General features: G+C 37.8%; 1 protein-coding gene across 1 annotated transcript; it reads right to left on the reverse strand.

Moving 5' to 3' along the window:
* Positions 1-30: 30 nt before the first annotated feature.
* On the reverse strand, positions 31-27,973 carry LOC127781898 (uncharacterized). Its single transcript, XM_052308963.1, has 48 exons — positions 27,829-27,973; positions 27,312-27,389; positions 27,091-27,203; positions 26,911-27,004; positions 26,537-26,580; positions 26,380-26,448; positions 25,340-25,413; positions 24,379-24,586; positions 23,149-23,214; positions 22,970-23,049; positions 21,702-21,851; positions 20,761-20,824; positions 20,574-20,675; positions 19,774-19,950; positions 19,553-19,677; positions 18,575-18,725; positions 18,408-18,497; positions 18,208-18,309; positions 16,777-16,835; positions 16,590-16,692; positions 15,672-15,863; positions 15,471-15,587; positions 15,018-15,280; positions 13,429-14,936; positions 12,175-13,340; positions 11,549-11,677; positions 11,320-11,472; positions 9,886-10,479; positions 9,744-9,815; positions 8,468-8,905; positions 8,205-8,391; positions 7,880-8,120; positions 7,405-7,782; positions 6,448-6,564; positions 5,902-6,175; positions 5,709-5,822; positions 5,028-5,111; positions 4,376-4,426; positions 4,116-4,292; positions 3,730-4,034; positions 3,302-3,643; positions 3,130-3,211; positions 2,104-2,250; positions 1,771-1,875; positions 1,580-1,690; positions 1,395-1,499; positions 1,128-1,197; positions 31-1,050 (listed from the first exon to the last, which is right to left on the reverse strand). The coding sequence occupies exons 1-48, from the start codon at positions 27,920-27,922 to the stop codon at positions 389-391; spliced, it is 10,227 nt and encodes a 3,408-aa protein (XP_052164923.1). The 5' UTR covers positions 27,923-27,973; the 3' UTR covers positions 31-388.
* Positions 27,974-27,993: the final 20 nt, after the last annotated feature.

Below are 27,993 nucleotides of genomic sequence, written 5' to 3' on the forward strand. Positions count from 1 at the left end.
GAAGCATGGAAAGAAGGAATTACTAAGGAATTTACAGGGGCTATTAATACTCGAGCGTTTTTTTAGTATTGCCTTTTGATTTTATTTACAAGAACTAGTCATTTACCTAGTGGGGGGCTATGGACAAAATTCCCAGGACGCCTAAAATAATAATAATAAAACCATCCTAGCTCAACTGGCACCGATATCTCACAAAATTGGACTATCTACATAATATGCGTGGTGGATCATCGTTATATCTAGTTATCTACCTACACTGTTCTAGTCTTACAAAATTGTCTATGGCATGATTCAGCCGGGAGAACATCAAAAAACGTGGAATGATCTTGGCTGGTGATCTTTTGAGGTGCAAAATGATGGCAACCACTGAAACGAATGTTATAGAACTTCAGTAAATGTTGCTTCGGTGAATGATGTTCTTATCCCATCTTCGCGCTTTCCCCTTCTCGATAAGTGCCAGTAGGATCTGCAGTGTGCCCTCTGCGTCTTCAATGTTTGGCATCTCTACGCTGAAATGGAACAGCGGGATGAAGGCCGAGCTCGCACCCCTGTTTCTTATGCTCCCTCTTTTGTCCCTTGGCGATGTTTCACCGTTGCTCCCGACAATGTTCACTACCTCCTGAGCTCTGTCCAGATGAACAATGCTTTTGAGGCTCATCTCGGTTTCGATCGCCCATTGAGGGTCAGGAGGAACACCAACAAACTGGGGTGATCCTAGATCCACCAAGTATGGGCTAGAAACCAGCAGAAGCAGTTTCTCGGTAAGCACAAGAAACTTCCCGGGCTCTCTGAGCGTTTTGCACATGACAAATGTCTCCTCCCTCAGTCTACCACCATCAGCTTGGAAAAGCAGTGAAATCCCAATTGCTTCTTCCCAGGAGTAAGGGAACAACGAACGATCTCTGGCCACGGGCCTTGGGAAACGGACTCGTAGGCGGTTCGATTCATGAGGGTTGCTTCGGTTTCTTATGCTCTGTGCAGTTCTGCCAGTCGCTTCAAGAATGCTGGCCATAGGCCTGGCTACAAGCCCTGCTGTTCCCATTGCTATACCTGTAAAAACAGATGAACATTTGATCAGGGATATGAACAACAGTAAACTGATTACGGAGGCACATTGAATTGACTACCTGAGATAACTCCAGGAAGACCATGTTTCTCGGCACCCTTGATTGGTGACTGCAGGAGCCCGGTCAAACCCTGCAAAAAATGATTGGACAGAAGTAAGCTGTGACATAAAGGTGAATTTTTTTTCCTCCCTAAGCATATACTGATAATAAAATTGTGGTTGAAAAGAAGTGCAATATTCAGCGACAAGCGCCAAATGGTTCAATTCTTAAGCAAGACGAGGTATTGGCTACAAGGTTAAAACAATCTGATAGAGAAATGGCATTCACCTCTAAAAATCCGTTTAGCACTCCTTCCCCATGCAAACTTAGCTGCCTCTCCCGTTCATCCATTTTAGAAGCAGCTTGCTCATCATATGTAAAAGCAACAAGACCCTGCATAACAAAAACATTCCTGAGCCATATTTCTTGAGAACGTAAATCTCAAATTATCAAATAGGCACTTGGCATAATACCTTATAAGCAGTTTTACTGAAGTGAGAAGTGGCACTACTAACAGCATAAACTGTACTGCCGATAAGTGTTTTTGAACCTTGTGCTATCCCATTTAACAGTTCAACCGGACTCTGTCAAAGTGCACAGTATAGATATGTGAGATGCAGGATTACATAACTGCATATTCCTTCCAAGGCTTGCATCTACAAACCTGCAATATCCCTCTCCTAGAGGCAGAGACGAAGTCCTTCAAGCCAAATCCAACATTCCTAGCGAAACCCATAGGATTTCCAATAACACCAGCAGAGCCAAAAACCTGTCTCATCACAACAGATTCGGCCGTTTGAATTCAATAATTCATACAGCAAACATAGACTACCCTTACTCCTTGCAAATTGACACTTTTTAAAAACATATATATGACTAGTGTTGCCCTCAGTATTTTCTGAAGACCCAGTGGTCCTTTTGGACGTTTTACTACCTACCAAGATGCAAAAGCCGCCCTTGACCACAAAGAAAATTAGCCTGAATGGTAGCCATTTACCTTATAAACTTCATGAAGCAGTTGCCTGCTATAATGCCTCACAAGAATGTCCTGAATGGATTGCCAGCTGGCCATAAGATTTTCCACCACTATTTCTCCAAGGTGAACTGGTACTCCTTCAACATCAATCAGGGCCATAAGACCTCTCTGCAACCAAAAGTTAAAAAGGCCAAAGAGGCAAAGCACTCACATAAGATTGCAGTGCATATAAAAAGAGAAACTGCTACAAGTAGCATAATAGAAGCACACATAAAGAATAAATAAATTTAATAAACAAATATATAACCACATTAAGAATTTTCCTATTTCATAGCAACCTTATATAACTGAACATAACATTAATAGAAGGAAATAAAATGTCAATGCCTGACCAAATTAGAGCCCTCAACAACACTGACTACAGCTTCGGAAAATATTCTGTGTTGCCACTTCACAAGTTCTCATGCCGTGCATGAAACTACAGATGGCAGGATAAGTGGCTTATTTCTTGTGAGCTTTAACAAGTATGCTTATAATACATGGTCCTCAACTTCAGGCAGCTTTCTACATTAATTTCAAGCGGAAGGTTAAGTGCCACAATTTTGTAGCATGCGTGGAACTGTACTTTTTCACGTAAAATTTCTCCAAAATTCCTGTGCTCCAGACACCCAGCTTTCTCAGTTTTCTCACAGAATGCCTACCATGTGTTGCCTCCGATGCTGTCTTTTTTTAAGGAATTCAGTCAGCTAGTTACTATCCTAGTGCAGGATGAAGATTAGACAACCCAAAGCATGACCGGTGCTTTGATGTGAAATATGATTCTCCTATATATTTTTGTAAAGATAGTTTCTTTCGAAAAGATGCAATACAGAGTGAACATGAGCATACGCTGAATACACAGGAGTTTTTTTTAATATGGATAAATAACTATTCTTTCAGATGCATGATCGAGTAATACTATATAAACCAGAGAGCTCTGTATAGAAAAACAAGGTTTCTTTTTAAAAATAAGAAGTATTCTGCAAGGGGAGTGAAGTATGCTTCCACCTGAATTGCGGTACTGTTGTTGAAGCTTGTGCTCGGATCTGAGCTACTTTCATTCCTATTGAGCCATGGAGTGCTTGTAAAACTACAACAGAAGACATGCAAACAGATAAACTGACTGATAACACTTTTCTGCAGTGATGTCCAGGAAAAATAAAAACATAAACAAAATAACCTGAAAGTCAACTTGATAGGAGTCAACTCAAACAATTCAATGTATACTTTTTTCTGCTTTCTGGCCAATAGGTGTATTTGTTGCCATGGAGCACCGATTGGGACAACAGAAGGCAGAAGTTGGTCTTGCTGTGCCTCCACCATGTAGGAACTTTGGGGCTTCCCAGATATGCGCTTTGAAATTTTCTCATATCGACCAAATATATCCGTAGCATCATCTAAAATACCCAAGTCAAAACTTCTATCCAGCTGTCCAAGATGTATTCTAGTGGAAACAGATCTGATAAAGTCAATCATGCTGAAGACAAGTCGTTCTTCAAGTTCAAGGTGAAAAGGTGCTATGCTGCCAAACACCAGATGGAGAAAGTTATTACAAGTTTAAATCTCAACATACAAAAGAACATATAATAATAATTGAACGACTGGTACCTCATGTTTATACATTGGTACGAAACAAATGGTGCGTCATTAGATCTCCATTTAGCTGCAGCAAGGCGCAATATGGGTTCTGGAGAAGAGTTTTCATTTGGAGATCTCACCTTCGTATCTCTACTCTTAAAAAAATTCATGTTCTTTCCTTTGTGACTTCCCTCAAATGATAGCATGACAGGGTATGGACTGTCAGAGAATTGATTATCAATTTGCATAGATTGCATTTCAATCGTAATTTGTTGCTGATCTAAACTCTGCATGGCAACAATTCTTGTCTCCCTAGCAGAAGCAAACAACAATTCCTGCCCAAAAAATGAAGTATAGTAAAACAAAATTCTCTTTTGAAGCAACTGCTGAAAAACATGGTAGATTTGAGGATCTACCTGGGAAAGTGAGCTTATCAAAGATATCCCAATAAACGGCAAGTGTATTCTGAAAACATCTGAAAAGTTCAGCTCAAGCTCCTGTTTCTGATCAGCATCTTTAGGTTCCCTTGAACCAAGGAGATTTGTTTCTCTTTTGTCCATGTTGTGGCAATTTGAATCAATAACACTAAGCACCTGCAGTTTATAATTTTAAATGCATAATTTCCAATGGAAATGGATTAATCAATTCTTAATAGTTAGTGAGCCTGAAAAGCAACCTTAATTGCTCCCTCCGCGTGCACCGAAATGCAGAATTTCCTTTCAGCTTTCTGTTAAAAGTATATCAAAATTAAACCAGGCCATAAAGCAAGAGTACTGTAAGGAGTAATTGGTAAGCAATATCAGTCAACTAAAGATTATCATAAAAAAGAAACCCAGATGTCCCAGCAGCAATCCAGCCTCTCCCGTTGTTTAATGTGATTATGTAGATTTATATCCTAGTGATTCTAGACATAACAATGTGAAAAATTGGACAACGCGATTTCCAATTGTACAAACCTTCAATCTTTTCTGAGAGGGTCCTAAGAGGATAAAATCCTTCTCCACACAAAACTTAAAACATTAACCAGGGGTGCAAAATAATTGAACCGAAAGCTAAAAAGATATTCACAAGCACAAAAAATTGCTTTCATAAATCCTGGCAAAAGAAAGTTCATTCAGAAAGAAAAGGTCTACTGATTAACTGCTACTTTGATGACACCTGTTTATTTTTCTGAAATTCCATGATTAGAGAATCATGTTTTGACCAAAGGAACCAGCTCCATTTGACAGTGTTTAATCAGAAGAATATGACAAGTTTGCCCTTAAAGAATTCAGTTCAAAACACATATGACATGATACATTGCTAGACCAACTTGAGAGTATAATTACCTCGGATGTCAAAGGTAGGGACACATGAATATCATCATTTAGAATATCAAGATTGTATGTACCCAAACTCCGTTCACCAGGAACCTGCAAAATATTACGGGAGTCAAACCATGTTGTATGATTGCTTGACATGGAAAAGAAATCCAAATGCCCCCCACACTTTAGCTAAGAGTCTCCCTAGCACCATGAACTTAAAACTGGGTATTGAGCCCCCTAATATATCCAGTCCAAATAACCACTTGAGATATTTCGCACAGTGGTTTTTCCCACGTGATGCACTTAACAGTTCTACCATACTGATGCATGCTCACTCGAAAATTTTGCCACGCTGGCCCAGTGACTAAACCACTAAGCGAATAACAAAAATACAACAAGAGCAACAATGGCAAGGCTGCTTTATCTTTGCTCAACTGTCATCATCCTTTCTGCAACCACATATGCTCATGCTATACTTCTTATTTGGTTAGTGGATAGTTAGCTCAGTAACATGGCAAAATCATCGAGCCAGCACACCACACAGGCAACATCACTCAGGGAGTATTTCGACAAGATGAGAAATTTTACAGGGCTCAATACCAATGCTAGGTTTAATAGTCCAGGGTGCTTGGTGGGATGGGGCAGGATTAGACTTTTTCCTAATGGAAAGGAATTAAACTGTCAAAATGAATCTTGACAAAATACCTCGACAGTTAGGCGATGAGGATAGCAAGGTTCATCCCAAGCATATTGACAGGATGTGTAAGGATACACAATTGTTTCAATGGATTCACATTTCTGCTGATATATACGCAATTTCTGAAATTATTGAATGAGAATTGTTAGTTTTGAGTGTTTTACAGTTCCCAAAGTGAACTACACAGCAAGAACTAGTTACCTCCATTGAAAAATTGTCAACCCTGTAAGGTACGAAACCAGTTTTGTCATCAGAAAGCAGAATCAATATTGTACCGGTATTGCTATTGTTTCTTCCCGCAAATTTATTGCTGTGTACATCGATATCAGCATTTTGTACTTCAACTCGAATCATGTTTGACACCCCTGAGGCACTATTCCTCATTTTCAATTGAACATCACCTAACCGGTCAGGGAAAAAACTACCAGACCATTGCCATCCTGGCCCATCGAAACGAATTGAAACAAGTAACTCTCTGCAAGAAGATACTTTAGCACACTCGGTAAAGATTGAAATAAGATGAACGGATAATACAAGTAGCCTTATCATTCTGGCAAGACTGATGACTGATTCCAGTTACAAAAATTAACTCCTAGAGTATCAGGATAGCAAACAAGGGGTTTTAGCATGCATGCAACAATAGAAAACTAGAGCTATCTATAATTTAAACCCATATTTTACAACATACATGAATGAACCAGAGCCTTAACATAATTATCCAGGTACATAGGATATTAATAAAATTACCTCTCTGTATCAGACCAGTGAAGAAAAGAGTGTTGTCCAGAACTTAAATGCTTAGAAAACCTTGTTCCCTTTTGCCTATAGAACAGGTCATTGCTGCATGCATTACAAATCACATATCTGCAAAATAGCCAGGCGACCATGTAATGAGAAAGTTACATAGGGGGAGAACATGAAAGCAGATCAAAATATTACTAGTTGCCTGCAAAAAGGATGAGCTAAGATAGAATTATGAAGTCTTAATATCAGAAATGATGAATCCTTCTCTAGATCTAATGTTATCGCTGGCATCAGATGATCTCTTGGCCAGAAAGAAATTCTTGAGAGCAAGCAAGGGGGAAAAAAGGAAAAAATTCTTGTTCAAACAATCTACTCCCTCCGTCCCTAAATATAAGGAATTTTGATTGGATGTGACACATTCTAGTACAACGAATCTGGACATGAAGCCTGTCCAAATTCGTTGTACTAGAATATGTGACATCCAACCAAAATCCCTTATACTTAGGGACGGGGGGAGTATAAAATTAAGAGTTTAGACTACCAATGCAGTCACTCCCTATTCTGTATCTTGAAACAAAGGAATGACCAAATGGTTTCTCTTAAGAAATTGTTAACCAGTTAAATCAAATGCAAACGAAAGTACTGCACAATAAATGCAAACGAAATGCAACTGGGGATTTTTATTTTCTCGATCATGATGCACTAGGGATTTCAAGGGGTCAGAAACCACATAAAAAGAAATACCAACCAATGCTATTTCAATATCTAGTCTTATTCTTTCTATTTATTCTTCATAATGGATCATGATATTCGTTTTCTTTCCAGTGATTGTATCTGGATTTAAAACGAAAGGGCTCTGAACATAATGCACATTTAAGATATTTAAGAATATCTACTGTGCACTGACGAGAATCTTGTCATCTAACAACCATGGATAACAACGGAAAAACTTTCAATTACCTGGGCTGGAAAGCAATAGCCCTTGTTCTTCCAAAGAGTTCTGTTGAAACAGGTATAGATGTTGCAGCAACTAAAAATGCACCAGAACTAGATGATTGTGGAATGGTGGCATTCATTGAACCACTGGCAGGGACAAGGAGAAATGGACTTGACCAATCTCGTCGAGTTGTTTCTGTTCCGCTGTTAGGTACAGATGCATTCAACTTTACCAAAAGTTCAGTTGCAGGTGTATGCCCAGAAGGAGCGAACATGTAAGCTTTAGCCTCTTTGTTGCATTCTTTTGGAGCATCCTTAGTGTTATTTGCAGCCGTTCTGTTTGAATAAGAGCTGCCTCCATCAGCAAAATCCAACTGTGGAATTTTATTTGCAAAAGACCTGCTAAGCAAAATGCACACTATGCTGTTAGGCATAAAATCTTCAAAAGTAGTTTTTAAAAATAGTATGTATGTACTTTAAGCGCCAGAAAGACACTGACTGTATAGGTGGATCTTCTGAAACAAGAAAAAGACCATTTTTGCCAAGCAAATGTCTTGTCTGCCCATCCAACTCGAAACTAGAAGGGATCACAAGAGTGGATCCATTCCTTTCACAGCTGCTTTCTGTGATAGTGAGCAACAGATCTGTGCAGTTGTACAACAAAAATGGGACAGAAAGGTACAATTCTCTTGCACCAGAATTAGCATCCATTGCTTTCTCCAAAGTAACATTGAGAGGACCTGCAAATGAAATTTATCACTGAAACTTTAAATATTTAGAAATATATTAATCAGAATAAAAAAAAGATAGTCCCAACAGCATACAATTCAATTCATTTGAGTAGAAGGTAATTGTCTCTGTTAAGGAGAATTTTGGTCCATTTGATTTGGCTGCAGTAGAGAATGATTCCACACGAGGGAACTTTATGGCCAACGATCTGTAATCTTGTATATGAAATGTAATTCCAAGATCATTGGAAGGGTCAACAAAAAATATTGAGGCAAAGCTTACCTGGAAAATATTATTTAGTAACAAGTTAGAAATAAAAATATATAATTTAGACATATGTAAGGCACAAGAAACTTACCTCCTTAAGTGAAACTTCATTCGCAACCCCACCATTATCTATTGTCAAAGAAATGCACACAGGAAGATAATTCTTTATGAGAAGTGGTGTACTAAGTCTGACTTTCCGAATGAAATGTTTCCTTGCCAAAATTTGCTTAGAAGCCTTTGGAATAGGATTCCCATAGTTTGGTTGGCTTTTCTGGGTACTACTGGATGTAGGGATACTGTATTCTTCAACAGATACGCAGCAGCGAAATGGATCATTACTAGGGTGAGAAGGATAACACACAGATGATTTCATAAACCCAACCCTGCTTTCATGTGAAAGCAAACTTGATAAAGAGTGGGTTTCACTCCACAAATAAGTTCTGCCTACTGGATGCCACCTAATCTGGCCAGCCTCTGACAAATGAACTGGCAGTGGAAACTCTTTGTCAGGAAGAATTGGCCCTAATACCTGCAGAACAAAAGTTTCTTGAGAAATCTTATATTTTGCTGATTTCAATTAACCAATTTCTATGAGTAGTTCAGAAGTTGTCATTGGGTGGCTGACACATTATGCAAAAACAGGCTACATATAGTACCAAAAAGGGGGAAAAAACAGATTCGAGCAGGAACAACAACTAGCATATTCATTATTGTTGTGATCTGTAATACAGGGGGAAGGGGTACTGTTTGTGAGACATTACTGTTTGCCGCCCACAAGCACAATATTAGTTGGAAATAACATATATGAATAATTAATTCCCCTGCTATGGGATTATTTCCATAGAGATATATCCTATACATTAGATATAAGTTTTCTTAAGTCAAAGCTTGTTAATGGGGATCAAGGGAATCATGATTATCAAAAGGATAGTATGTATCCGTTGTTAGCCAAGGACTAATGAATCCTGCCATGATATGAAGTTCTCTAGTCCCAGAAAATGGTTATGCTCTTCAAGACATGCCTTCTTTGCAAAGTAGTTAACCAGTGCAGTGGGAACCACAGTTCACATTAATTATGCTGTGTGTAGAAATAATTTGAAGCCGCTTGCTAGTACCAAACTACCAATCTCTGATAAAGTTTCATCTAAATCCAAATACATAACTTTGAATTCATAAGCGACTTTAATGTTGAATTACAAACAACCTATTTTAAACCCAGATTCTAGTTGTTTTTCCTTTGAACCATCTAAAGGCACAGAGAGGCCACCATTGGGTTATTTCTAGAGGTTCACCCACAAGAAGATACAGAAGCAACAGGTAAAGCTAGACATTAGAAAATATGTATCCATCTACTATATAGTATATACCTTTGAAGATACACCGAATGGAATATCAAATCGCAATTCGAGGGGCATTGATGTTGCATTGTAGAGTTTGACCTACAATAAAACATACTGTTAGTCTGTGTAAGCATCTAACGATGAAACTGATCATTTAATAGGCCATTACCGTCGAGTAAACTCGTATAAGCTTGCTGTAGTTGTGTAAGGAGACATCGAGTACCACAGGCACAATTAAGCCGCTTTCATGACTACCCTTTCTGTTAGATGCAAATGCTTCCCAGCTTTCTTCACTAAGAGTCTTCTTACTGGATGAGAAGTTTACTTCAAAGAAGTAAATGCCCACAAGATCCATTGACATTGGCTTAGAGGACCCAGAAGTTGCATCAAACTCGATGGATATCATATAATGTGAGACTGCACTCATCCGTTTCTCAATAAGATGCTCAGAAGATCGTGCTTCCCTGTGTTGAAAGAAGAATTCATCAAGAGCTTCTTCAACATAAATTGGAACTGCATACCCTGCCGGCACAGAATTTTCATCTACTACTGAGAAACTATCAATGTCATCTGAATTGACAGCGCCACGGTACACCCTGAACTTAAATGGTAGTGACGTGTCATTCGCGAGGATGTATGGTGCATATCTTCTGGTATGCACATCATCACGACTTAACCTCAGGATCCCAATATCTTCTCGAAGACCACCTTCACTAACTGGATTAAGAGAATTTGTAATCATTTGACCAAGCCTGAGGATAGCCTGCCAATTTATTTGAGAATTAATACTTAAAAGCACAAAAGGTCCCAGACATATATCGAACAGATCCTATAGAGTTAGTTCTTAAATCCACCGAGAGGATTTCACATAATCCATCTGATGTATGGATGAGTCCATTCTACGGATCTGTAGTTCCCCACCCATAGTCCCTGACTCTAAGCTAAAGCACCAACGTTTTTCAACCTAATGAATTCTAGTGTTACAAGAAACCTCACATATTACTTTGAAAGGCTAAATAACACATACTCCCTCCATTCAAGTTTGATCATCATATTTCAAAAAATCGGATTTTCAAGTTTGATCATCACATTTGCAGTGGGCAGGCTGTTGCGCCTCATCCTAACTCCTATGCGCTGGCCGTTTCATTTTACATGCACAATTAAGCAGCTGCTGTGCGGACGCCTCGGGAGCAGTCTATAAAAGCTCGTGGCATGCACGCGAAATTAATGGCATTTACAGTTGGCTACAGAGCATTTGGTTCCATCCTGCATGCATGGCCAAACGATAGGCAGCTGGCCTGGAGTAGATTAGGAAGATGATAAGCGCGCATGTTGTCCTTGGTCTTTGTGTCAGACTGAAATATGATGATCAAACTTGAATGGAGGGAGTATTACTTAAAGCTAAATAATAATCACAGAACTAACTTTCCTGAAACCTGCATCACTATTTGACCAAGAAGACAACAGCAGTAAAACTTTATGTTTATCACTTTGAGATATTATCTTTTGGGGGCATATCACCTCGAGATATTGGTAGGAAAAGAATACAAGGAAGTTTGCTTACTGGTAAATGTTGGAAATGAAGTATAACAGAATAACTTACCTCAATCAAAGGCTCTGATATATTTAGATTAAGCTGATTGCTTGAATTTAACCACACCTCAGTACTAGGAGATATATCCAGCGCATGATTGGCACATTTTCTAATAACATTTAACTGAAATTTTGAGGGTTCTATAAAAGGCTCCCACATAACCTGCATGCATATGTGTTGTTATTCCTTTACTCAGAACCAAAGATACAGTATATAGAGCAAGAAGGTAGAACTTTACCTTATCAATGTTGTTGTAGTTTACTAAAAGGTCAACAAAAGCAGAAACTTCAATCCGATAGCTCATTTGACTAAATTGCACCAGTAAGTTCTTCATTAGGGTCTCTATGACAGGCCCATGACTGCCCCACTGTCAAAAGCACAGAAACAGAAAAGAGTCGAAGGTTAGAGGCAGAGGCTTATTGAAAAGCAATGCCATTTGGCATATCTGGGTATTTAAAGATAGTACAAATCCATGTTGCTTGACTAGTTACAGAATGTGACTTTTTTTTCTAGGTAAGGGTGGTGCACTGAACACCAAACCTACATTACACCATTCATTTGAAAGGTTGACCAAATGAAGCTAAATATCCATTACTGCTCATAGTACAAAATCTTCTGTGGACAAAAGTATCTATTTGCATGCACTCAGTATTAAAGTTTTATAATCCAACAAGTGCTCCATTCACGATGTCCTTTTTTTCTGTTAAAAGTGATGTATTCGATTTGTTTCTAAATTTTTAGCTTCCAAATGACCAAGAAAATATATTTCTAAATAGGTAGTTTAAGGATGGTTGCTTTATATTGGCAGTGTGTCGGTATTTTCATTTGCAGCAAATAAATAACTAGCAGTATACTGTTACTTACCCTTCCATCATTTAGCAGGATAGAACCTTTTCTTAATCCCACTTTGAATGTCACAGAATAAAATGAGGAAGCAGATGATGACGATACAGGAAACTTGAGTTCCATACTGCGACAAAAGCTAAATATCTGATGTGAAAAACCAACATCCATGTATTCTGCTTGTAAATCAACAGAAAGATGTAGCGGCTTCCCTTCCGGTTGATGAATATAACCAGCAGCTTTAGCCTTGGATATATGCATGAACGGAACAGAGGTACCCTTATCCCCTTGAATCATCTCCAGTATTATCTTCATCCTATCTAAATCACATCTGAAGTTCATCCTGCTATCACCTAATGATACAACAAAATGTTTACTATTGAACATTAAGGTGATAAACTTGCAATCTTTTGATTCAGGAGATCGAATATCATCTGCAAAGTGATGACTGGTAGCTTGCATTGTACAAGAACCATAAGTCCCAGGCATAACATTGCTTGCACAATTTTCTGTTTTCTGCCAGATAGGTACATGAACTACACAATCAATATTTTCACATGTTACCAACAACTTAGAATCATCTAATGAACCACAATCTGTTTCAGGAAATGATGGTGTTGCAGAGTCTGAAGAACAAGGCAAAGCAGCTGAATGCACCACAGGGGAACTGCTTTCTTCTTTCCTTGCGTACGAATGAAAATGATTGATAATGATGTCCCAATCAACTAAGTATAGCCAGACCTCAAAAGAAGGTACAGACATTAATATTTCATCTCGTCCATCATGCTTCGCAAACTTGATGAAAACAGGAGACAACGACCCATCAGACATAATGGAGACAAGAGTGTGACTGTCAGATGACTGAAGGGCTAATGAAACAATATCCATGTCAATGCGCTCTGGTTTTTCACTAACCAATACAGCAGAGACATCAAACTTCATATTTGCATTGGCAATCTTCTCCAATGCCAAACCCTTATCTTTTGAGTGACAGAAGAAAATCGCCAGATCACTGACAGAAACAGTGATATTAATGGAATCATTAGGACCAGGGCTCTCCTCATTTAAAATTCTTTGTTCTAAAAACTGCAAGGCGTTGCCTTTGTACAGTTTACTTGCTTTGCCAATAGAAATTAACTCATCAGTAACAGCAAAAACTGCCTCCATTCCATCCACAAAATAAAGATCTGTACATAAGAGAACAAAGTGCAAGCTATTATTACATAACCAAGACAGTTGCAGAGGTGTTAAAATTCAATCAGGATGGACCTTTACCTTCAGCAATTAAGTTGCATTTTGATATTTTGCTCATAATGAATGTGGGCAAAGATGATTGCTCGGAGCAGGATAGTTCTATGCAAGGAATTTGAATCCATATACCAGCGTCAAGCTTTTCCACAAGAGATTGGATTCTTCTAGGCATGTTTTCATCAAGCTTCAGGATAAAATTTGCTTGGTCATCTGGAAATAAAAGTGATATGGATGCCTTAACTGCACACAGGCTGATGATGTCAACTCTGCTGGAAACCATACACTCTGAACTGAAGAATTCTTTGGGGATACGATTTGCAAATTCTGCAGTGCTTCCAGTTGAAATGAACTCACCAAAAAAATATGGAACACCAAGTCTTAGACCAAAAAAATGTTGATTTTCCACAGGAAAAAGCACAACACAATCACATAACTCAAATGTATATGTCATACTGTCAAGTGATTCTCCAGAGCTCTCAAGATTGTGATTTTCCACAGAGTGATGCTCTTCTGGCAAAGAAGTCCAATCGTCCAACAAAAAGAATCCAATAAACATAGCGAGTAACTTTGATGGTAATACACAGCAAACATTTTGAATTCCAATACATACTTCAGTTGACAGTGCAGGAAAGTCCTTTTTAATACGGATGTTGAGAATATTAGCATTACCATGTGAAGATCTACTCCATAGTAGTTCATGGACACTTGGAGAGGTCCATGATGAAGAAAGCATTATATCTTTAGCAGACAACAACAAGTCCCATGAGCTTGCATCAGACAATGAGAGTGCAGCTATAGACTCGGGAACACTAAGTGTAGCTAAAATACCACATGATTCATGGAAATGCACCCTAACAGAAACAAGAGATAGATCTAGAACAGTTAAACTGGCATTCATGGAGTTCTGAGATGAGTTGGATGAACAATTGGAATGCTTGGTTTTGCACAGTGAATTGCTTGCAGGCCCTTGTGCACAGTAACAATTTAAATCAGAAGTCTCATTGCATTTACTCTTTGAAGATGAACCACCTGATGCCTGATGTCCAGATATGAAATCCATCCGTACAAAGGGAAAGTGATCAACAGGGATTCCTGCAAATAATGTGCCGTCTACACCACAGAAACTAGAAAGAGCAAACTTAGGAAATTTGGTATTGGCTGATCCTAATTTCATTGAACCCAGATCCAGTTCTGAGAGCACAACATTAGTGCCATCTGGATATGCTGCATCAAGACTTTTTAGAAACCTCCTTATCTGACCAAAAACAGAAGGAATAAGATGCAGATCAACATCATTTAGGTTCAGCTGGTACACATGGTGCATTTGATCTTCATATTTAAGAGTCCTGTAATGCAGCTTTAAGCAAGCATCAGAAGTGGAACTTTCAGGAAATCCTGTCAAGTTTACACAGGTTTTGCAGTTTCCTGATAAACATAGCACACATGAATATGATTCCTCCTTCAGATTATTGGAAGTAATTTGAACCATCTTCACAATAACCCATATATCTGACAATTCCTGGATAGCATACCTACAAATTACAGCAACATCTAAAAGTCAAGAGAAAATAAACAAGATTGCAGGACTAGTGATTTAGTGAACAGATGCTGACCTGATATCAACATCTCCAATACAAACAGTTATAGCTGAACTTTCCTCGTGATGGTCCTCAAGGTCAACCCTTAAACTCAGCTTGGCTAATTTTAGAGATGCAAACATATTTAAGGCTAGCTTCTTGGGTTCACTCTTAGTATCATCCGAAGTGTTATTTCTGATTAGGTCGGTTTCTTTCGCATAGTAGAAACACAAATTAACAAAAGCACTGTACAATGTCTGACAAAAGTACATGTTGGCAAATGGCACAATAAACGAAACCTGCCAAAACAATGGTTTCAAATAATTTGCTTAGAGAAACTTACAGCGAGAGCATATTGTATGCAGATAGAACACATTGTATGCACCATAGTGAAACACCTTTTGTATGAATCATATAAATGCATGATAACCCAGAACATCAAAAGTCAACTGTAAAGTAGTTAGTCACCAGGTCTTAAATAATGAGTACCTCCAATTGCTTCAGCACTGGTTCATCTAAGAATATGCACAATCCAAATACAATGGAAGCATCCAGTTTGACAAATGTGGAGGAAATATCATGCTTATCCGGCATCAATACCTTCACCTGCAAACATGTATACATTTACCATTGATTCTGGTGGATATTGAATGCATAAAAAAGAATAATAAAAAGTGCAACATGCCTAACCTCAAATCCGGTGAGGCTAACCTCAAAATGATTATAAAGATCATCCAATTTGAAGCCAATGAGCAGGTCATCAGAAAAATTACTAGGAAGAGTTTTCGATATGTAATCAAGGAAAGAATTGCTTTCTTGTGTCCGTGAAGCATCCCTAACTGTATCTTTGGATTGCATGGATACATCTCCAGCCTCAAAAACCTGCAATATGTACTTATTGTCAATCACAATTTACAAAGCCAATTAAAACAACCAACTGAAAGTTGGAAAATATATAAAAGACTATATTTAATGTAAACCACTTCTTTTAAAGACCATTGAGCTAGAAAAAATGTTGTGAGGACATTAAGATGATAAGCTGGTATCAATGGATTCCGGCTGGCTAACAATAGTGTCTGTTATTAAACAGTCCAAATTATTTTAGTATAAGTCAAGAATGAAACAGGGGCATGGTATTGACTAGTTATCAAGTTGTCATGGAGATTGGATGACTCTAGACCCAACCAGCACAAACCTTGACATAGACATCAAGCTTCCAACTCAGAAGGGCAGAGAAGAGATAGCCTCATGAAGAGTTCTTCTTTCTTCTTCATCATCAAACTAAACCACGCTAATCTCCTAACAAAAACTAACTGATTTTCCCATATCTACTGCCAGGTGACTACTGCGACTGAAGCTTGCACATGCAAATGCATGCACATAACAGTCTGTATGTAACAAGCTAAAAACCCATTGCATGTTGCTCTTGGCCGTAGTGCTTGTTGTTGAAGGCAGGCCAGACATGCACATTACAAAAGTATGAACTCCCCAAAGTGAATCTGATCTGCAATGCTGGCTTACAGGCATCTACCGGATCCACATCAACAAACATATAAGGAAATTTGGAACATAAGATTTATGAAAACATTATTTATAATTAGTCCATACCATAATAAGCTCTTCCGTTCCACAATTTCGTGATGGTAGCCTGACAACAAAGTGGTGAATCCTTAAATCCCAAAGAAGCTTTTTTCGGTTTGCAGACGTATACCTATAATTATGTTAAAGCAACAAGTCAAGTGATATTTTTACATTACAGTGTTAACAAAAAAAAAGTAAATGGGGGAGAACTTACTTTAGTTTGGAGAGAAGTCTTGCTCCAAAACTATCAAAACGATTTAGTGAGGAAAGTACCTGCAGGGATATACAAGTACATAAGACTAGCGACACACCCATGCCTTGACGACAGCCACCAGACAAATATAGTAACATACTATATGATCTAGAGTTTCAATGTATTTATACACATTGACCCAAAAACTAAGTATACACATATACAAAGAATGTAGTTTCTTTAACAAAACACATTGCAAACATCCTCAGCCATGTATACATACTAATATCTAGCAGGGTTTACAAAACCGCGCGGTTATCGCAGTTACCATGCACAGTAACATTTTCAGTTTTTAAAACCATGGTATGTCTCGCGGTTTTCGCGGTAACCACCTTACCGCAGGGGTCCGGTATCCGCGCCGAAAACGGTAAGGGGAACCATGATATCTAGCCATATGGGGATTGGTGCATAACGCACATCATCACCATAACTCCTATTTTAAGGAACAAAGAGCAATCCTAGCTGTCACTCTTTTGGGGAAAAAAATATTTAACATGGCATTTACAAGCCGCCGTACAACCTACTCCTTGGGATGAAAAATCCCAGTCCAGGCATGAGCATAAAGTACTTGGAAGGTGCAACAAGTAAATTACAAAAGAGTAAATTGCACCCACGGTACAACAACTTGGTAGGTGGGTGCGATATAGTGCAAGAACATGAGAATTAAACGTCCGAGTGCAACAACTTGACAAGTGCGTGCATTCTAGTACAAGAACATAATAATTTAGTATTTTGGTATATCAACTTGGCTAAGCTTATGCTAGGTGAGTTTTTTTCACATTACATAGTAATCATACGGATATTATCTTATAATATTGAATTTAATCTTTAAGAATTATACTGCACATAATAGTACAATTTACAGACAAATACCTTTAAGAATTTTTTTTTTGTTTTCTTCATCTTCTCAAATATCAATCGAAATATAATAATTTCTACATCCAATTTAATTGGCTTTCAGTTATCAGTTATTAGCATAAAAATATAAACATACTTATACACATCCGTGCTAGTATATTGTCAAAAGTAGTACTTAAAAATTGAATTTATATAAAAAAAATGCTCCAAATAATTAAGTTGTTGCATAACCTTTTAATTTATTGTATCAAAACCGTACCTACCTTGCAAGTTGTTGAATTTATACGATCACTGATAAAGTTCTCATATTAAATTGCACATACATGCCAAGTTGTTGCACTAGAACGCTCATTTTTCAAGTTATTGCACCAAATTGCACCCACCTGACAAGTTGATGCACCGTGAATGCAATTTACTCATTACAAAATGAGATAATGTTAGTGCAGGGGGAAGCACATAATATGCATAATGGATCAATATGTTTATGTTTATCCTCCCAAGCAATAGAACATGGGTGTACAATAGAACACTCACCCTATCATGCTGAAACTGGAAGGAGGAAAACAAATCATAGATGTGCATGAGATTATAGATGAACACTGGTTCATATATGGCACTGAATTCCTGGACAACAACCTAAAAAGGGAATGGACAAAAATATACAAATCAGCAATTAAAATCTTTAAGCCATATGTAGTGACTTCTGTAACTCTCTTTGGATGGAAATTAAGTACCCGTGTCAAAGCTTCTGGGCTATGGTTTGACTTAGGACAGTCAACTTGAACACTGATAACAGGTGTCCCCAGACCATCACCAGTGCTACACTAAAATAGATTATATTTTAAAAGACGAGCAATTCACAAAAGGAACAAAATGTTCCTGATGATTTATGTAAGTGTACCTTTTCAGCCAGCAAGACTTTATTTTCATTTAATGGGTTGATGATCTCAAGTGAATCAAGCCAGGCAAGGATAGTTGTTGAATCATCCCATATTTTACATTCAACACCAAGCCCAGTGAACATTGCATCTACAAGTTTCATGCCAATTTTCCTAAACCATAAAACATTTTGCGAAGTTAACCAACAATAAATGTTTCCCCAGATAAATGAAACCAAGTAAACAGTGTCACACATATGCATATAGCTCTGCATTTATCTTCTAGCATAGGGTATTTATGCGTATTTTTGTCTGTAGCTCTGTTATAAATACTTTGGACCATCGGCCCATTGTCATATAAGGTTCATTGCATAACAAATAGGAAACAGAACTCTTGATCATCAGTAACAAATAACCAAACTATAGGAAGTAGGAGCTACAGGTTTTTTAACTGCCACAAGCCCACCACACCAATAGACACCCATCTGACAAAACAGCAAGTATAACAAGGAAAGACTTTCAAGAAACTACAGAGATAAGAACTTCTGTAGACTCTAAAAGTTTTAGTTAAGTTCAAGGAAAAATGGTGTTCTTGGTGCTTGTGAGTATGGTACATGGGGGGTTAAGTCGTTAGGATGGACAGCAGTTTATCAGGAGTTACCACCATCCAAACAGAATCTAATAAATACTAACATTTAATTGTTTCATGAAGGTTGAAGCTGTTATTGTGATTGTTTACAACAAAATGAGCTCAGGGAGCGCTCATCACACAGGGCCCTTTTGGGCTACTCTTGTTTTACTCAGCTAGGTAAGCAACTGCATTTCAAATTCATAATAGAAATTACTTTACTAAATATGGCCAAAAACTAACTACTTAGCTTGTTGCTTCTGCAATATTTAGCAAATTAGCAGTGCTGACCTAAAATTTATTATAATTGGTAATGGAATGTCTGCAACAGTATAACATGGAAGTACCAGTGATATAGGTATGCAACACTTGCCTGGAGGTGATGCTTACAAGGATCTCAGAAAAAGATAACCTAACAAATAAAGAATAGTGGTTTTCTTTTGTCAAATGATTTTCAGCAGAAGAAATAGGATGGAATTCCGTTCCCTCGTATATATCCTGAGAGATTTTGAATGTAAGATGTTATGTCATTTCTTGTACCTATAAATCAATTGCAATGGCCTTATATACAGTAATTCTAGAACCACAGAGTACCTTAATAATGTCATCTGAAACATCAGCAAATGAGCTGGTATCAGCTGTTCCACCAGCACCAAGCATTCCACGAGAAAGCCACTTTAACCATCCTTGGCCTGCCCCAGCTGACTGATCATCAATTCGAGGACTTCCTGGACTAGAAAAATTATCTTTGGTAGATTTCACCAATGCTTCCTGTAAATAATCAATGAGATATTGGCAAAGCTAATGCTGAAAAACTAAAAGATTGATATGCATTCTAAAACATGAATCTAATATATGCAAGTTCTACATAAGAGGCCAAAAACAACTGTAGATCACGCCCAGGTTCATTAATTGTTCTTATAATGAAAATGGGAAGAAAATGCAATCAAAGCTACAGTCCAGATGCATTGCTCGTATTGGTCGATCACTCCCAGGTCACTTTCTACCAAAAAGGAAAGTAATATGATATCCCTGTTTAATCCCACATTGGAGAGCCTAACAGAGGTGGATTAACGCAAAATTGATCCTAGAATTACTGCAGAGTGAGAATCTGATGTGTGTATAGACATACCAGGAGGAAACAAAAAAACCATGGTAGCATATCCAAGCCTTGGAGATATATACTACTAGTTAAACTAAGTTGCCAAGGCCAATATACCATCAATCCAGATTAAGAATATTGGGCAAGTGAGAAATTATGAGATACGGATGTTAGATATGTGATTGATTAAGGTCAAGCCATCAAGATAGTTTCAGCTTCAACGGTAAATGTGTTTTTTGACAAAATTAAGTCTCATATTCACATTATTCCTCACATAAAAGAAACCAAGTACCTGTAATTTCTGCTCTGCAATAGTTCTGTAGTTAAGTATATCATCTATATCACCTTCTCTGTCCATATTTTCCAGCTCTTGTAGAATGTCTTCACTAACAAGCTGAAAATAACAGACTTATGTCAATGTGTGCTCCAAAAACACATATGAAAAAGATGAAACATGTTCTATGTCGAGAGAATCACACCTGTCCTTTCTGCAAAAGCTCCAATTTCATTCTGTAAAAATTGACATATTTCCGACGGCAGTCCCTGTTAAACACATCAAGGAGGCATATGTGAAGAGTGGTATTTTCATACACAACAGAATATGATAGATGGACATTTGGTTCAGATAGACAAAAGCAATCATACTCGTGAATCATCAAACTGAAAGTATTAACTCTTAGTGGTTCCAGAAATTTTAAGATAATGAAATTTGATAATCATAAAGTTTTAGAGTTAAAAACCAAGAGCGGTATGACAAGAAACCAGGTTTCGCACGATGGGTTGGCAAGGAAGATTAAACAGCTGTTAAGCTGTAGGTGCCTTCCAGAGGTGGAAGATTTGCATTCTTCCTATTTGACCTGAAAAGAAATGACCAAGACATGACCAGGTCGAAGTGAGTTCTAACTAGTAACTTCTAACAGGCGTTGGAGGACTAAACCCATGTATGTGGCAAAATATGAGGATGACTTGTAACTAGGGGTGAAAGGCCAACCAAGTCAGCAATTGCTACCACCATCTAGTAAAAAACAATAAAATGTTCAAGTAGCTATCTCTACGTCATAGATAGGGTCCATGCCTCATTAGTTCTGAGACCCTGAGCTCCCTGAAGCTTGTTTAGAAAGAAAAAAGGAAAACAGGAGCATATATTAATAGGTATCTTATTGCATTTGCTGCTACCAACAACCTAAACTTTGACACAAAAGGGAAAACCATACAGCCAATTAGTTTAGTCATTTCCCTGAGGAATAAATTTCAATTAGTTTCCAAGATCTGAATATTTACCAAAAATGTATTCCATTTTATATGTATGAAAATAACCATATAGAATAATTGGTTATCTTTACCCATTCAACTACGATTTTATGTTCATTTGACATCTTACAAATCAAGTTGAAAAGGAAAGAGTTTTCAAAAAGCTCACAGTCGTTGCCCCAAGTAATTCCATGAAGTTTTCCTCAGTTCTCTGCGAACATCTGCTAAAACGGATCTCTGAGCATAGTGCCACCACATCCTCTGCCAACCTTTATGTCTCTTAGATAAAGAGCTTTGAGAGGGACGATAACGGCCATACCTGTGAAAATATGGGAATAAGCATTTATGGCTTAATCTTACTGTATAGCAGATGCTCAGAGCAAATTTAAAAAGTTTGCAATAATGCCCAATTACGAAAGGATTATTTTTGTGGAGGGGCGTTCTTAAACATCTACTAATCTTATCAAGCTGATTGCCCATCCTTTGATGATGGAAAACAGATTATTCTGGGATTATCTTTTGCCAAGGTTCTAAATCATGATTTTTACCATCTTCACACTTTTGCACAAAGACTTTTGATTTTAGTCAATTTTCTAATAGAGCATGACATATTGGCAAACACCTATGGGCCCGCGTTTCAGAATCCGCCTCTCAGCAATTGGTGGCATCATGAAATACTAGTGTTCTCAGCAATTCAATGGCATATGAATTATTTAGAGAGGACATGAAGTACACATCTATATGGATGGGTGTAAGAACAAGTGCATGTTGAATGGTACAAGTTTCCTACGGATTCTAAAGAAATGAAACTATGCTCAGATAATCATAGGTTTTTTTTTCTTGAGCTAGAGCAGCTTAGCATTTAGATTGATGTACCCAAACATTAATTTCCAATACTAATATGATCCAAAAAAATCTTCTATGTATCCATAAAAAGAAAAAAAGAGACCAGCATTTTTGTTCACTCTGATGTGTGTCATCTGGTCAATATTGTGCATGGGATTTGTTTCATCTGTCCTTTTCACAATATTGTCCATATGGAATAAGTAATTTCATTCAAAGAATTAACTACTCTTGGTTATTTGAACATTTGGTTAAAGAGTGGCACATTTGTGAGCTGTTCCCCAATAAATTTAGAAGGGGGAAGCTTCTTTTTACTTTGGAGATGTTGGGTTAACGGTTTCAAAGAATGCTACATTTGAATCTCTCTGTGGGGGATATTTATTTTCACTTTTCTCCTATAACTTTGTTTATATGATTTCAATCCCTCTTAATTGATTTACAGTTGGACTCTCCCCTACAGATTGTCCCCAAAAAGACGGGTAGCAGGATCATATTGTCATCACTCATCACAAAGTCAGAACAAGAGTAAATGGAACCTAAAATATATGTTTTAATAGGACGGCAGCTTTAGTCATTTAGATTAGAACAACATACTTTGTTCGCAAAGCACAGATGGAGAAGTAATCACAAAGATTCAAGATTTGTTGAATCTGGATTTCATCAATCGATAGGATCTACAAAGATAAGATGGAGAATGTAAGGAGACAATAAACAATTCATTCCCAGAATATTTTAACATAATTACACTGTGCTAATAATAGAACAAAACGAACCAGAGCAGTTAGCTCTACAGTTATGTTATACCGAGGTGCACCATCAAGCTTTCCAGCTTTGTTAGCCTGTTATAAAGATGAAGTTCCATTAGATTAAGTGATCAACATTCATCATTAATTTTTTTAATAAAAAAAGACAAAACAATCAAGGTTATCATGAAAGAACCCAGAAAACTTTCGAAGGCCGGCCAAAGAAGGACTCCATCATTTCGCTTATTGACGGAATAAGCGAAACGGCATATTTGCAAACGGAAAATAATTTATAAATAAAACTTTTATATACATGTTCTTAGCGATCTAAAAGTAAAGGCTGAAAAATAAACTACGATGAAAATACTCCAAAATCAACTCCAAATTTAAGGTTGAAAATTCAAATTTTGGCTTATAAGCATAAGCATAAGCCAAAAGATGAGACTGGAAGGCTGCTTGAGAATACTATCATTAATAACAGACTAAATTTTATAAAGCTTAGGTTTTGCTGTCGAAGTCATAGAAACACCAGGTACCGTGTCTTGTGGATTTAACGTGCATAACCCACATTTTAGGGACATAAGGTTTCACATCCTTGCAAAAAAAAATAGATTCAGACATATGCATACAGATTAACTCTTTATGTTAAGATTCAACAGATGAACAGAAGGATATTTGACCAGTCCACCAGAACTCATTATCTCAAAACTGTATTGACTACATGTGAGTCGAAAACTCGGACACCAAACAATCCCTGACTAGAAAAGTCAGGGGTTTATGGGATTAAAATTAAGCCACATTACATTAATGGAATAACACTACTGAGTAACTCAAGTCTCTGGACAGTTTCCACGGTGCCTGAGAGATCCATGAGATGCTCCGAAGCATACTGAATGGAGGCTCAGCTATCCATGTGGACGTTGTTGAAGGATAGTTCCAAATGACCCAAAGGGGCACGAGAAGCAGGACATGTATTTCACCCTATCTTTATACCATCATAAAATATCTATGAATTGTTTGTTTGTTGTTTGAGTTGATCAAAAAGTCTAATACTGTGTTATTTTGGAGAATATTGTAGCAAAGATGGTTAATTAGTTGGAATTTGTCTAGGTTGTGGTTTTCTGAAACCTTAAGGCCCTAAAAGTCAGGGTTATATGCACGAACCATAACACCTAGGTTCTACAATTTCAGCCAGAAAACCTGGACTGTTTTAAATTTAGTAAAATTATTGAAGGAAACATGTGGAATAAATACACTTACAAGCACAAATATAGTCACGTTAAATGGATTTAGAAGATAAGCATCTCTTGGATGGGCCAATTCGTGACTGAAACTGAAATTAGTTTCAGTAAGACCACCAGTATCACATGAACCCTGCTGTTCATCCAAGTGATGACAGTAAATGCCAACATTGGATATCTCTACTGTCTTGTTTACTTCATCTTGTCTTGACATGGCCATCAAAGACCTAAAGCACAGAAAAAAAATGTGAACTTTAACATACGCACACAACACAAGCACATATCTGCAACCAACCGTTTGGCTACCAAATTATCTGCAAGCCTAGCAAACCGTATCTCTACACCGCAACATTGGCATACAAATTGTCCATATTCCATAGCCATTAAAAATGTTTGTCCAAAAAGGTGCAAGAAATTGTTTAACAGCAAAAGGCTAAAAATTCCTTATGATTTCATGATACATCATAATTCACACAACAAGAGAGAGTTCCAAAAGCTATAGCCACAACCGACAAAGGAAGTTCTTGAGGCGTTTGGAAATAAAATTTGTTGTAGAAGTATGGGTTCCTTCAGGAGCCAAGCTAATCTTGTAGTGCAGTTTCTGAAACAAGTTTCCATATTAGGTTGGTTATCTCTAAGACCCCACTTGTAGTTGACGCTTCTAAGAACTTCAATGGCTGGCAAGCATTTCCTTTAGTGTTTAGCAATTGCATCAGTTTTAACTTTTTTTCCTGATAAAAAAATCCTCTAATCTCCAGTAGCAAAATAATGAAGAACTAGTGTAAACTTTTCTTAATCAAAATATCCTTATCTTCAGCGGCAAAATAATGAAGATAAGAATAAATTGTATATAAATAATCCATTGAACTGAACCGGAACTGGAAGCTTTGGCTCTCAATATGTTGTTCCTTTTCCCTCTTGTTTCCTCATTTTTTGGCAGCTTGGCAAGAACAAAGAATTAAAAAAAATGGCTAACTCACATGGCAAAACTTTGTTTCTTCGGATCCGTTTGTATCGAGAGACTGGAGAATTCCAAACCAAACATGAAATTTCCCTGTTGACGTATCAGAAAGAAAATAAGCAGAGTTGAGAATAACTGACAGAACAACTGGGGAAAAAAAGAAACATATGTGTGAAACTAGAAAATAAATGAGCTTGCTGAAAGGGTGCATCACTATTGCCACATCTTCTGCACAAACCATTAATGTTTTGGACTGAAAATGTAATTTAGGAAGCTACCATGGTAGAATTTCCGAACAGGACTATTCCAAGATAGTCTCCTTGTTGTAAACAAAACTGATAAAGTGAAGATATTATAACTTCCAAGCTAAAGACAAAGTGCAAAAATTATGACTATGGAAGTAGCAGATTAAATGAAATCTCGTGCAAACCTATCTTTGGATTCTATCATTCAAACATTGAATGTAGACTACTAGATGGTATTTGAATTTGATTTTTTTTTTTAGCAAAACAATCACACTAAACACACAAAATTATTTGGTTGGACTAGATTCATGGAAACTTGGAGGTACATGGATGACCATTTGGAAGTTCACCCTTCATACGGCAACAATATCAGCCTTTAACCCCAAGCAATTTGGGGAAGGCTAAAAGTGCACCTTTCATATGGTTTGAGAATGATGTAAGAGGCATTCCACCAACTTAAATCTAACAAATACAAATTAAATACAATGGTCTCAAGTGACAGCATCCAAAGATTTGTGTTTGCAGTTGCACTAGATATATCCCAGCAATCACTAACTTTGAAAACTTCATAGCTTTTCTTTTTCATCTGGCAAAAAAATAAATGAAGGCCCTAGATATGGATCTAATTTGAGTAGGAAAAGTAATAACTGCTGGGAAAAAACTTCTGGTGCTCAGTAACAATGTGCATACAAAATCCTATAATTGTAGGGAAAACATAAACAGTATCCATGTTACAAACAAACGCAAACTTGAACCTCAGGCGAAACAGAACTGTACACCCAATCTGCATAGAATATGATGTAAACAGATATACCTGATCTTTGTAGTTATCAGCATAGGTGATATGAACATTTCTTATAGAAACTTGGATGTTGTCCAGTATCTGACAAGAGTAAAAATGAACAGTAATTAATGTTCTAGCACTACCTCCAAGTTTAGAGTCGCTTGAAAATAAACTGCAAGCTTGTTACCTTTGCTAATATGTAGGATAAAAGTGATTGCCCCGTTTGGTTATCTAGAAATAAAAACAAATGAAGTTGTCAGAGGTGGTTGTTAGTTTCTCCAAAAGGACATGAAAATCCCATACAGTTCCATTGACAATATGATAAAACTAGGTAAAGAAACATGTTACATACATATTACAAGTTAATGTAGCAGAGTGGTATATTCAAGAGAGGACAAAATGCATGCCATTGGAAATAATGAAAACAACGGTAATCCCGAAATGACCACTAACAACATGTTGTTGAAGTTAATAAGCTTGATAACAGTGATTTAAATATGAGACTAAAGCATCGTAATTTTCTTAAAAAAACAAAATGCACGAAGAACACGGAATCAGGACCTGTAATTCTTCTGGAAATCTTAGCAAGCTCAATAGCTTTAAGTTTAGCCAATTTTCCATCTAACTCTCTCTTATCCAGAGAATCTGAACTCCACTGGAAAAGAAACAGCCATTACTGGGTCAACATGTCATATCATTACAAGTAAATTGAACAAAGTATGACAAGATTCAATAACATGCCTCAGAGTCCTCCCGTGGACATGCACAGATAAACACGTCTTCTATGGCAATAATTATGGCACCCCACCCAAGTGTTTTCCATGGAATCCTGACGCTTAGTTTGCCAATCCGTCCTGTCAGGTAGTAGAACAGAAAAATTAGAATTCACAACTACACAAGGCACAACAATCTAGCAAAAAGTAAAGGCGATGGCATCCATAAAAACAGCCCAGGATCGATACCTTTCTTCAATGCGAATGGCAACTGCAGGTAGTCGAAGGCTTCCAGAATCAGCTCTACATCTACCAATATTATTTCCTCTGTTGAACATGGAGACAACTAGACTCTTAGCCACCATGCCAGAGACAGCACAATATTTTTTTAAAAAAAAGGACGTACATATGTGATCATCAATTCTAGGAAAATTAGTTAGCCATCAGTGAAAGAAAAAAACAAAATCAGCATCCATCACAGTCACAAAGCATAAAGGGACACAGCGCGCACAGGGAGAAAAAAAAATCACAGAGCGATCAAACTGGGTCCTAATTGCACATTCACATTTATTACATTGCAATCGCCACACAGAACAGTTTCGGCACTAAACGCAACCAGCCATAGAATCCGAAAACCACATCGCCGTCGCGGCACCGGCGGCGTGATTGGGGCGAAGCGCGATGGAACGGGGGAGGGGGGAGCGCAGAGGTCCTCGTCGGCGCGTGGAGCGCGGAGGGGAAGGGAAGGGATCGATCGAGGACTTACGATTCCAGATGTTAATGGTGAGCTGGTCCTTCTGGAAGCTGACGTAGCGGCCGAGGAGGGCCGGGAGCACCTTGCTCACCAAATCCTCGAACATGGCGGCGGCGGCGGAGGAGGAGGACCCTAGAGAGGCCGCGCTCCCATGGGTTTGGAGGGGGGGGGGGGGGG

Source organism: Oryza glaberrima, chromosome 8, assembly GCF_000147395.1.
Source record: "Oryza glaberrima chromosome 8, OglaRS2, whole genome shotgun sequence".
Taxonomy (NCBI): domain Eukaryota; kingdom Viridiplantae; phylum Streptophyta; class Magnoliopsida; order Poales; family Poaceae; genus Oryza; species Oryza glaberrima.